The sequence below is a fragment of the Eschscholzia californica genome, unplaced genomic scaffold (genome assembly GCF_041429995.1).
Source record: "Eschscholzia californica isolate CP2 unplaced genomic scaffold, dmEscCali1.0.p SCAF_2, whole genome shotgun sequence".
Taxonomy (NCBI): domain Eukaryota; kingdom Viridiplantae; phylum Streptophyta; class Magnoliopsida; order Ranunculales; family Papaveraceae; genus Eschscholzia; species Eschscholzia californica.
Window position 1 is genome coordinate 12,292,130 of NW_028238309.1, and position 13,237 is coordinate 12,305,366.

The 13,237-nt window shown below is 37.5% G+C and overlaps 1 protein-coding gene across 1 annotated transcript; it reads left to right on the top strand.

Annotated features, from left to right (window-relative positions):
• The first annotated feature begins 1,032 nt into the window (after nt 1-1,032).
• Nucleotides 1,033-5,051, top strand: LOC147556277 (pollen receptor-like kinase 4). Its single transcript, XM_086664113.1, has 3 exons — nt 1,033-1,938; nt 2,761-3,369; nt 4,115-5,051. The coding sequence occupies exons 1-3, from the start codon at nt 1,242-1,244 to the stop codon at nt 4,780-4,782; spliced, it is 1,974 nt and encodes a 657-aa protein (XP_086520239.1). The 5' UTR covers nt 1,033-1,241; the 3' UTR covers nt 4,783-5,051.
• Nucleotides 5,052-13,237: the final 8,186 nt, after the last annotated feature.

A 13,237-nucleotide genomic window follows, 5' to 3' on the forward strand; every position in this document is an offset into this window, starting at 1 on the left:
ATGATATGATATTTGTTCTTGAGCTTCCGTCTGAATGATCTAAAGATGAAACTTTTTCCTAACTTCCTGTAACACTTGAGATGGATTAAGCATACATCTAAAATTTCTTGAAGAAATAGAGATGTTTGCAAGATGGAATCAAACAATGATTCCTGGGTATCCCGCCAGTATTCTCCATATAAAGAGACCATATCTATTCGAATTCTACAAAGTAGAAACCTGTCAGATACCTGGAAATTGGGATCGCCGTCATAGCCCGAGTATAAATACCCCGCTACTTCGACAAATGCACGCAATAAAATTGCGATTAAGGGTGGAAGTGAACATGTTACGGAGGTTGGTTTAAGAGTTAAATCTATATGAAAATCAACGACAAAAGTTATTAACAAAAAGTGAGCTGGAAGATAAGCGATATAAGCTGCATGACTTAAATGGAGAATTATATTCAAAATGTGGTGTCGACCAGGGTCGAAAGGAAAGTTGAGATGTATTCTATTTGTCAATCGGCTGATCCAGAGGCCAAAGTGGCCAGCAACTGTTCGATTAGTGATTCTAGAGTGATTACTGTTAATGATTGATGAAACCAATTTGGAAACCCGATCAAAACGATCGCAAGTAGATTGACTATGTGCTAACATATTGTAACGAAGGTTAGTATTGTGAACTAAGTATGCATAAAGGTTCAGCATGACCGGACGACCGACTAAATTGTAGTCAGATAGAAGACAGGTGATGAAAGACCAAATTATCAGATTCATCAGTTGAATCTAAGGTGGGAGAGAATAGATGAAAGGGGGAAAAAAAAGTAATTAAATAATTTAAAGAAGAGTAAATGCAGAAACTCCGTCATCTAACTTGGCCCTTATTTAACTGCGCTTAGACAATATAAACGATAAGAGGACTATCTCGATATTTGATAAAAGTTATGAAGCTACACAAAAACTGGTCTTAAACTATGGGCCACATGGGTAATATCCCAAAGATATCAATGATCCTAGATGATGACTCCGTCAATCACACCACCTAATTCTATTTGTTTTTTCCAAACAAACTATTCTTAGCTTTCCCGCTTCTCCCCCTTTCTTTCTCTCTCTAATTTTCCCATCCCAATTCTCTCTCTCTCTCTCTCTCTCTCTCTCTCTCTCTCATGCCCCAAAGATAACACCTTCTCTTTCCCATCTTCTTCTTCTTCTCCTTCCTCTGGTGATCCTTGTTTCGGCCATTACCTTCAACGTTTGTGCATGCAAAAACGTTTGCATGCACAAACAACATTTTTAATGGCCCCTAGCGATCCACCAGGGCCCATATTCACATTTTTCGTCGTGTTCTTATCTCTAATAATCAAGTTTTCTAATGGATCATTAGATACAGATTCTCTTCTCAAATTCAAGGATTCATTAGCTAACGACGATAAATTACATAATTGGAATTCATCTTCCAACCCTTGTTCGGGTGATAAAGCAAATTGGGTCGGTGTTCTTTGTTCGAATGGGGCTGTATGGGGCTTACAACTCGAAAATATGGGCCTATCCGGTCTTATCGATATGGACTCTCTTGTTTCCTTGCCAGCTTTACGTACATTAAGATTGAGGAATAATAGTTTTGATGGTCCATTACCTGAAATACGAAAACTTGGTGCATTAAAATCGTTATTTTTATCGAATAATCAGTTTTCTGGTGAAATAACGAACGATAAGTTTACGGGTATGGGATCGTTGAAGAAATTGTTCTTGAATAATAATAAATTTTCGGGTACTATTCCTTCATCAATTGTGGGTTTACCTAAGCTTTTGGAATTAAGGCTTGATAATAATCAGTTTGAAGGTTTAGTTCCGGAGTTTAATCAAAAGGACTTGAAATTGGTTGATTTAGCATCTAATAATTTTGAGGGTAAAATTCCTTCAAGACTTAGCAATATGAACAAGAACTGGTTTTTAGGTGAGTTACCTTAATCTATTACTTTTTCTGCAATTATATATTTATTTCTTGGATATCATTGTTATTTTTTTTAATCATTAATTACACCATATATACATAAAATGGTGGTGGATTAAACACATAACTGTCATGAAAACGAAAAAGTCGTGGAACGAACCTTAAAACCAAAGAAATTAGCTTCTGAAGGCCATAGAAACTACTTTCTATTTATACATATAATTACATGAAACACTGAGGGAAACCGCGGCTCAACTACGGTATCCTTGAAATCCCAGAGTTTTCGAAGATTCACATGTTGGGGTAAGGCCTATGTATGTATATCATAGTTATTGTGATTACCAGATTGATAGTTTAGGATAAGAAAATGACATATTTTATTGAGGAATTTTGCTTTTACCCCATTCAATGCTAAGTGGGCGACGGAGTTTACTTCGTTCGATTTGTGAGAATAGTCTCAAGTTCACTCCAACAATCAAAAGTATAATGTCTAAGTCCTCTTCACTCATTGCTAATTGATTTTGAATTTGATGACTACAAACTGGTATCAGACATATGTCCAAGATTAGCCTATTCAGAATTTTTTTTTAAAGTACTTTCAATTTTGTGGCCCAAATTCTCCCAAATAATGCTTTCAACACTTCTACTAAATTGCAATATTACTAGGGCTTGAAAACATTATTAGTCCAATAGTCCTATGCACGTTGAACTGTCTAATATGAAAATGAAAGTCAAAAGGCATCTTCTGTTTACACTTTTCAGCTCACATCATAATTTTTTTGCATACATTTAGCCAAGAGAAATGAATGTTTTCTTGTCATGTAGGTAATGCAAATCTATGTGGGGCACCTTTAGACCCATGCAGTTCAAAGAAAGTATCAGCAGTTTTGATAATTGGAACTGTTATAGGAAGTATTGGTGCATTAGCATTCATTGGTGCAGTACTTGTTGTATTTCTTCGACGAAACGATTATGAAATGTTCGAACGAACCCCATCGACAAAGCTCACAAGGAAAGCAATTTTAGATGAAGAAAAAACGGAAAATGGGTCACAGGGTAGTAATTATAATAACCCAAGTCCGAACGCAAATAACAATAAGAAGGGTGATCAAGGGAAGTTGATATTTGTTAAGGATGATCATAAAATGAAATTTGATTTACAAGATTTGCTTAGGGCATCAGCTGAGGTTTTGGGTAGTGGGAGTTTTGGGTCTTCTTATAAGGCTGCACTTTTGACAGGTCCATCACTTGTTGTGAAGAGGTTTAGGTTGATGAATAATGTTGGAAGAGAGGAATTCCAAGAACACATGAGAAGACTAGGAAGATTGACTCACCCTAATTTGCTTTCTATTGTGTCTTACTATTACAGAAAGGAAGAAAAGCTTTTGATATCTGATTTTGTTGAGAATGGTAGCTTGGCTGGTCAACTTCATAGTGAGTATTTCTCTCTTTTTTTTCACTCCACAACTTTTATGGTGTACTTGCATAGATCCAAAGATGATATAGTGGACAACACTGACAGAAGAATTCCCTTGGTGACCGCCCCGTGATAAGACAAGGGGCATTTTGGTACTTTTCACCCAAAATGGGCCTGGTCTTATTCGCCACGTAGGCGGGGCGGTCATCAAGGTGGTTCATTAATCATTTTTCTATACTGTAAGCATGAAGATCACTTTATAAGTGCGAGTGAAACTGCGGTTCTTCAACGAGCTTTTACTGTGAGGGAAACCTAAAATCACCCGCCTTTAGTAATTAGAAGTGACGAAAAGTTTCACCCTCATAGTCTACTGAAGTTAAAATTAATGTGTGAGAAAAAAACCTTATTGCACATCGATTGTTGAAGGATGACTGCTAGCTCAAGAGGTGAGACTTTCCGTCACACCTTATAAGTTGACCACTAGCTCATTCCACAAACAATACGGGATTATCCTAACAATTTCTGCCTGTTAATTAACTTTAACCGATTATTGGACTGAGACTTGTTGCTTCATGGACTCGGATACCAATGTGGGTGCTCTTGGGCTTCTGCTCCAACCAAAAGATAAAGTAGCTAAAGAGGACAGACCTTCCCCCACTTATGTGCAGACCATGCCGTCCTTCCGTGGTGCGGGATTATCTAACCATGATCATTTTGTTAACATTGCTAACGTTATTGACGACTATTACTGGATATCTACAGGGAACCACAGTGCAGACAGACCAGGACTAAGTTGGCCAACAAGGCTAAAGATCATCAAAGGAGTTGCCAAAGCACTCGCTTATCTATACACAGAGTTACCAAGCTTGATTGTGCCCCATGGCCACCTTAAATCATCAAATGTACTACTAAACGACTCGTTCGAACCTCTCTTAACCGACTATGCATTAGTACCTCTGATCAATCAAGAAGCTGCAACTCAACTCATGGTAGCATACAAGTCACCAGAGTACAAACAATTTGGAAGAACAACAAAGAAAACCGATGTATGGAGCTTCGGAATACTAATACTTGAAATTATGACAGGGAAATTCCCCACAAATTACTTACAACATGGTAAAGGAAGTACAACAGCAAATAATAATAATACTCCTGATTTAGCAAGTTGGGTTGACTCAGTGTTGAGAGAAGAAACTACAGGTGAAGTATTTGATAAGGAAATGAAAGGAACAAAGAACTGTGAAGAGGAGATGATGAAGTTGTTGAAGATAGGGTTGGGTTGTTGTGAACAAGATGTGGAGAAGAGATTGGATTGGAAAGAAGCTGTTGAGAGGATTCAAGAGTTAAAAGAGAAAGAAAGTGGTAATGGTGATAAGAATGAAGATTACTCTTCTTATGCAAGTGAAGGTGATGAATATCTCTCTCTGTGAATAGGACATGATCAATAGGGATCACATTATCATGAATGGGTTGTTATCAATATCTTTCTTTAGAAAAATGAAAAATGAAAAAAAAAAACACAAGAGATCGAAAAGGGAAAAAATTATATATAGGAGGAGGAATGAAGGGGTGATGCATGGGGGGTAAATGCTAGTATGTCTATGGGGTGAATTCATAAGATGATTTGTAGTTATTTTTTTCCTTGTTGATAGATTTTATGATGAAAGAATTAATAAGGTTTTGATGATGATTAACAAAAGAGCTTGCTTGATTTTTCCTTGAGCTTGTGGCAAGCTTATGAGCTCTGCCCTTACATGTTCTATTTACATACGCAAAGGAAACCTTGACGAAAGAGCTTGCTTGATTTTACTCAAAACATTCTTTGCCGTCCAGTGTACCGTGTTTTGTTGTTGTTAAAAAAGTTACTGATGTTCAAAGAGTCACTTTCTAGCTGGATGAATTAAAACCCCTGGCTTTGAGCCCATAATAGACTTTGCAAAACTGCAACTCCTTCTCCTTCGCCTACTGGCCTAGAGTAAGAGAGTGTTGCCTGTATTCCGAGTTCCTTTCCCGCATCATAACACTCTCCCCTAAATCGGGTTTCCACCTTTAGTATTGCCTATACTCCTAGTTCCGTTCCGTTGACCTGGAGTAATGGGGTTTCCAGTTCCACCTTTAGTATTTGTAGCTAACTAAACCCTAACACTCGAGCGCCTCTTAACACTCCCCAAAATCGACTTCAGGATCCGCCATTTATATTGATAAAAACCCCTTATAAGATGAGGGCAAACATAAATAAACAGGTCAGACCAAAATTTTGGGTCAGGTCTATTGCCTTAAAACGATTTTTCATATCAATAAGACATCAACCCATATTCAAGACGGTTTCAACATAAGGTCTTACATAGTTGGTAATGGTATGATGTCAGTAAGCATTACTTTCTCGGTTTTAACATTACAAATATCCTAAGCCCCTGTGGTCTTCTGATCTACAATTACCCTTCCACCTTAGATGCATCATTAGACAAGGCAAAAAGGTGAGGAAATTACACTCTTCAAACAAATCAATTTAATTTTTTTCTATTTCAACAACACTAGGTGCGGAAATTACTCCTTGATTAGACAAGCGTTTTCGAACACTTCAAATCAGTCTTCCTAACTCCGTCTATGATGCCTAAGGTGCCCCTGTATGGGTTGATCTGACTTTTTTCATAATAATAATTCTAGTTTGTCGATCTAATTACGGGAGATATTATGTGTTTTTATTTAGAATTTTTGGGTTTATAGCCCAAAAAACGGACCCTAATAAGACATTTAGTCCTCTCTAATCCTATAAAGGGTTTCAAAACCAAAAAAATAATACAAATGGATATCTAGTCCATTTGGTGTCATCTAGAGAGAAAACACAAATCCCTAGAATACCAAATAATTTATAATACCTAAACTAACCTTCCATATATATAAAATCTAATTTAAGCTCAAATCAACCAATATTCGTTTATCTTTTTTATCTCCCTGTTTCTCTCTCCAATTACCGGCTCTAAAGGAAGAAAGAAATCGTTATCTTCCTTAAATTTGTAACCGAAACCTTCTCGTCCTATCTTTCTCTCTCTCTACATCTTCATCTTCTGAAACTATCCTCCATTAAAACAGAAAACTTTGTAACCGAAACCTTCTCATCCTATCTTTCTCTCTCTCTACATCTTCATCTTCTGAAACTATCCTCCATTAAAACAGAATACTGAGTTTCTAAGTTCAGGTAAAACTCAAATCAAATTTTTATGTTTTCTGATTATGTTTCGATTGAAAATCTTCCATTAACTTTTTCATTATCATTAGAGCTATTCAAAATCATCATCTTAATTGTTAATCAGGTAAACAATTTTCTTATTTCATGATTCTGTTTCAGATCAAGAAAGTTATTATTGTCTTTCTCTCTCTAAAGTTTGTATTAATGATCACGATCTTGATGAGATTAATACTTCATTTCTGAATCTTACAAATCGAGTTTACTTATTGTTTGCAATCAATCGTCATATCAGTTATCAATAGATTTGGAGTTTATGCAAAGTATGATATTCAAATTTTCTTCAGATCTGATTTTTTTTCCGTACAGATTGATGAAACGTGATTCTTTCGCACGGTTACTCATAACAGAATTAACATTATATATACTTTAGAATAAATTACCATAATGTAACGTAAATTATATAAACTTTTCCCTACGATGTTTATTGAGAACATGATATATGTTCTGGTTCTGCAAAGTTTTCACGAATAACATTAACATTATATTATTTTGTGTAAATCGTACGTAATTTATGGAACATTATGTATGATTTAATATCAAAACAGTTCTCGTTTTATTATTAGAACATCTTTGATTTACATATGTAAATCCTGTGTACTTTTCTGTAAAGTACATGTAATTTATTCAAATGTTCATATAATTTACTGCAAATATTATACTTGTATATATAATTTATTTGAATTAATCTATCTCACTTTGTTATCACAGATGGAGTTCCAGGCAGAATCATCAAATCAAAATAAGGAAATCAAACTGAAATCAGATGGTTGGGATAAGATATTTACAAAACCTGGACAGTTATTTCCTTGGGGTGCAAAAGCTTTTCGATATGCTCCTAAGCAATATAGCATTAACACCGGTCATGATTTCAAATTCCTAAAGAATGATTCTAAGCGTGTTACTGCTATGTGTCATGTTGAAGATTGCAAATGGATAGTGCATGGATGGGCACCATTGAAATGCGATTCTATGTTCATATTGAAAGACATGGAAATGAAACATGATTTCATTATTTGTGATAAATGTCTCATTATTTTTCACAAAGTTTGCATAATTTATTGTAAATTATACATAATACCGTATTTACAGTTTAGGTATATAACGTTTAAAATTATACTTTATCATTAGTATATCATAATTTGTTGTACATCATTAAATCCCATTGTAAAACATACTTATTGTATATCAGTATACAATATAAGTTCCTTCATATAAATGACCACTATCAGAAATAACAAGGTTTGATCAATTAAAAACTTTTAAATTTTTGCTGTTATCATTGGTTATTTATCAAAAATTACCGAATCCTGCGGTAAATCACGGATACTTGTGAATAAATTATACATACTTTACAGTAGTATAAGTTATACCAGACAGAAATTAACATAATTTATCAAACAGATCTCTAAAAATTGATTTATGACGAGCCTTTGAACATCAGAAACTATGTCACAACAGAAAAAATCATAAAAATCAACCCAAAATCTCACCATAACGTTGAAACAAACTGCTTTATGATGAAAAATAACCATGCAAACTCGGTTTTATATAGATTTTCACCTGAAAGTGATGATGGTTCGAAACCCAAACGAATCGAGAAACCTTTTCGTTTAATGACGATGATACCTCTTCAACTGAATCGGAATCTTGAAAGATTCAGAAAGTTGAAGAATAAAGCCGGTTTCTTAACTTCTGGAAGATGGCGATTCAATTTTCTCGTTAGGATTTTGGAGCGTTTCAATTTGGGAAAGTTGTGATTTTTGCCTAAACAGTACAACTGATGAGAGAGAAAGTCGATTAAGAGATTTTGTTGTAAGAGGAAATAATCCAAAAATCATGCTTCATTTAACCGTTACCAAGATTCACTCGGCCCCCTATTTAGAAATCCCGTGTAAATAGAGTTGGGACATAACTGGAAATAAAATAAAGATGGTAAGGGTTTTTTGACCAAAGAGTAAAAGGACTAAAAATCCATGTTTTGGGAAGATTGGACCCTAAACCCTTTTTGAACATTATTTTGGGCTATATACCCACGGACCCTTTCATTCACCTGTTTTCTACTTAAACTAACTTCTACTTGTTCATTGGTACAATAAGGGTTATCTTATCCTACTAGTTTTTATTGTTGATGTCTTCAAGTGGAAGACTAATGGAGAAGATGTCACCACGAATCCTATAGGAGTTATATGAAACTAAAAGAAGTCGAGGTTGATTGGGATTGTACATATTGTGTAATTTTTGTTTCTTAAATTTTTGTAAGTTGAGTTTATACATGTTTCCATAAAATTCTTATCAAAAAAGAGAGAAGAGGTGAAAGTTAATCACCCATCACCTTCATTTTATAATAGATTTATATTACTAGAGCTAGTATCTCCCACAAGTTCCCAGAGAAATTTTTTTGTCTTGATGATGTCGGAAAGTGGCTTCTCAAAGACACCTCGACGCTCAAGTCAGTTAAGTATTGCAGGTTGAAAGTCAATATTTGAATGCTAAGAATCAAATCCTATTTTAGGGAAAGTCAATAGGGTAAATCTATGTTGTTTATATAAGCTTGCATTGCGGTTGTGAATCACTAGCTTAAAAGAGGCCACATGACAGGGTTGTTAATAGAATCTTTCTGATTACAGCAAATATACAATTGTATCTCAGATAAGATGAACGGATATTTGACACTATCTGGCCTCCTGTGTAACCAACATTTTTCTCCAGCAAAGTAGAGACCAAGGTGTCGAGCATACTTTTGTCGACCTCTCGTTCTAGGTCTCAAGCTACAGAGCTTACTTGGATCCACCTTTCTGTTGGCCTTTAAGTAATAGAAGAGCTCAAGGTACCTATGAGAATCATGTGGACCTCCCATGTCAAGGCTCAGGTGGCAAAGTTCTTGAGGGCCACCTCTTTGTTGGCTTAGCCGAGGTCTCGCTCTGCTTATTCCAAGATCCAACACGAGCTGCCTAGGTCAATTGGTTGACTTCTTTGACTTGTCATGGTTGATCATTATTTGACTCAGCACCCCTCTCTTGAGACATATTCCTAAGCAGCTGAAGTTGCAGAGCTTACTCGGATCCCCCTTTTGTTGACCTAAGTGATAGTAGAGCTCAATGTGCCTAGGAGACTAGTGTGGGCCTCCCATCTCCAACAAAGGTGGCAGAGTTCTATCAGGGCCACCTATCTGTTGGCGCAGTCGAGGTCCCATTCTGTTTATTCTAGGATCCCGCACATGCCTCACAGGTCAATTGGTCGACTACTTTGACTTGTCAAGGCTGACCAGTATTCGGTTCAACATCCCCTTCCCACCGAGAGACACACTCCTAAGCAGCTCAAGCTGCAGAGCTTACTCGAATCTACCCTTTTGTTGGCCTTTAAGTAATAACATATCTCAACATGCCTATGATACCCATGTGGACCTCTCATCCCAAGGCTTGGGTGGCAGTTTCTTTCAAGACCACCTCTCTGTTAGCTTAGTCGAGGTCTCGTTCATCTTATTTTGGGATCCAGCACGTGCCTCGTAGGTCAATTGGTTAAATTGTTTGATTAGTCAAGGCTGACCAATATATGACTCAGCAAGCCCCCCCCCCCCCCCCCCCCCCCGCCCCACTCCCACCCTACACACACACTCTGCTTAGCTAAATACGAAAAGAGAGATGCTAAGGAGTTGAAGAGCTCATAAGTTCTTATGGTTAGTCATATGGAAGTTAATAATTTTAACTTAAAGTGGTAAACCATACTTTTGGTCGGGAAAGAGTCTTCGGTCCACGATCCGTTTTTATTGTTACTCGGGCCAGAGCATTTGCTTTGTCAATGCACTTTCTCAAGGAAGTGTAGGTGTCATCCATTCCAAACTCAACCCTTCAAGCAGATTTCCTTTTGGCGTCCAAATGGCTCTGTTATTTCTAAAGTTAGTTTTGTCAAGAAACTCGAGTGTCGAGCAATCCACATGTCGTTTTTCTTTAGATCATATCTCTTAATCTTCACATCTATTCGTGTATTCTCTGGGTCGAATTCCGCGTCAGTAAATCGAATATCTCACTTGGGATGAATTTCGCAATCCATGCGCGTACTTGAACGCTTCAGGTTGCCGATACACCGACTATTCCATTAAATTTGAGATGTTGCTCCGAGTATTATTTTCTTATAATTTCTCCAAACTAGTTCCCTTTTATTTCCATCGCGATCACTTTTCTTTTCTTGACCCTTCATCATACTTTTTGTCTTTCTCCATGATATATGTCTTACAAAACCCGATCACTGTTAATGTTGTTTGACATAGTCTGCCTTCAGTTATTATGAGATAGATATGCACGACACCTTACTGAGCTACTAAAAGTACCTTTGCTAAGTCGGAGAACCACTAAATGAGCCTACGTAATCTAGCTTGTCTTTTGTAAGAGGCGGTTTGGGTGATGGATGGTTTGTGAAGGAGGTTTCCAATTTTGGTTTCAAATTGGTTTTTTTGAATTATGGCGGTTTGAATGCTCATAGGCGGTTCCAATTTGGGTTTCCAAATTGGATGGTTTCTAAATTTTGGTTTCCAAAATTTGGTTCCCCCACCGGCTTATATTATAATATAAATAGGGGGTCTTGGGTCCAATCTAACCACACCAACACAAGCAACAACAACTCTTCTTTAGAGAGAGCTAAAGAGAGAAAGCAAGTGAGAGAGAAATTTTTTGTTCATAGTTTTGAGCGGTGTTTAATTTCTCGGTTGTCGAAGATCTAGTATAGAAGGTTAAATTCTATACGGTATCATCTTGGGACGAACTTGCGGGTTGTGTTAGTCGTCTTCATCTATCCTTCAATAAAGATTTCTTGTTCGCCCGAGGACGTAGGCTTTAAAGCCGAACCTCGTTAAATTCTGTTCGCATATTTGATTTTGGCTTAGCTTTTCGATTAATCTTCATAATCGGATCAATTTCTAGGTAGGTTCGATAGCTTCCGCGACTTTTAATTATAACAATTGGTATCAGAGCCTTGTTGAGATTGAACGAAGAGAAGATGGGATCGAGAAGTGGTACGGTCAAAGCAGGGAAATATGAGATAGAGAAGTTCAATGGGAAAAACGATTTTTCTTATTGGCGGATGCAGATGAAGAATCTGTTAATCTCGCAGAAATTACACAAGACGTTGACGGGAAAGAAACCAGGAGATATGTCAGATGAGGATTGGGAAGAGTTAGATCTCGAAGCACGGGCTACCATTATGTTGTGTCTTGAGAGGGACGTGGCGTTCCTAGTAGACGAAGAAACAACGGCGGCGGGTGTGTGGTTAAAACTAGAAAGCAGTTTCATGACGAAAACTTTAACGAATCGGGTCTACTTAAAATCCAAATTATTCACATGTAGAATGGAAGAGGGTTCTTCTATTCAGGAATATGTGAATAGGTTTGACAGGATTATCTCAGATTTGAAGGATATTGATGTTAAGGTTGAGGATGAGGACCAAGCCCTCATATTGTTACTTTCATTGCCAAAATCCTATGAAAACCTTGTTCAAACTTTGATGCTTGTTGGTGATAGTCTAAGCATGGAAGAGACGAGAAATTCGCTATTAGCGGATGACCTTCGTAAGGTTGCTACTAGCAGTATGGCGTCGGGTGGAGTAGACAAGGATCAAGCACAAGGGTTGTTTGTAACGAGGGGGAGGAGTAATGAAAGGGGAAAGGGAAAGGGCGGGAAATCTAGATCCAAATCTAGAGGCTCTTTCAAGAAAACGTGCTTTAGTTGTGGTGAGCTTGGCCACTTTAAAGCGGCTTGTCCAAAGAGAAAGTTGAAGCAAAAGAACGAAGGCTACAAGGAGAAACAAGAGATGCAAGAGGCGGGATATGTGTCAGAAGAGGCGGACGAATGTTTCTCGGTGACAGAGGTGTCTGAGAAGATCTTCGATAAGTGGATGCTTGATTCCGGGGCGTCACACCATATGTGCCCAAATAGGGAGATGTTTACTACCTATAGGAGTATAGATTGTGGTACAGTTATACTGGGTGATGATAGTATATGTAAAACTGTGGGACTCGGAACAATACGGATCAAGATGCACGATGGAGTGGTGAGAACATTGACGGACGTAAGACACATACCCGATTTGCGGAAAAATCTAATTTCCCTTGGTGTGTTGGAGCGGAACGGCTGTAAGATAATTATAGAGAATGGCTCCATAAGAGTCGTTAAGGGTTCTTTGGTGGTAATGAGAGGTACTCGTTACGGTAATTTATATAAACTTTTGGGGACAACAATTACGGGAGATGTAGCAGTAGGAATCAGTGGAAGGGATCCAACGGCTAGTACGAGGCTTTGGCATATGCGCCTTGGGCATATGTCAGAAAAGGGTCTATCTCTGATGTGCGGGAAAGGCTTGTTGAAGGACATGAAGAAGCCTTGCATGGAGTTTTGTGAGCATTGTGTGTTCGGGAAGGCACACAGGGTGACGTTCTCTACAAGCAAGCACAGGAGCAAAGAGGTATTAGACTACGTACACACCGATGTCTGGGGACCGGCAAAGTTACCTTCCAAGGGTGGTTCCAGGTATTTTGTTACATTCGTTGATGATCATTCGAGATTTGTCTGGCTTTATTTTCTGAAGCATAAGAATGAGGTATTCAACACATTCCTGGTGTGGAAAGCAATGGTTGAGAACAAAAC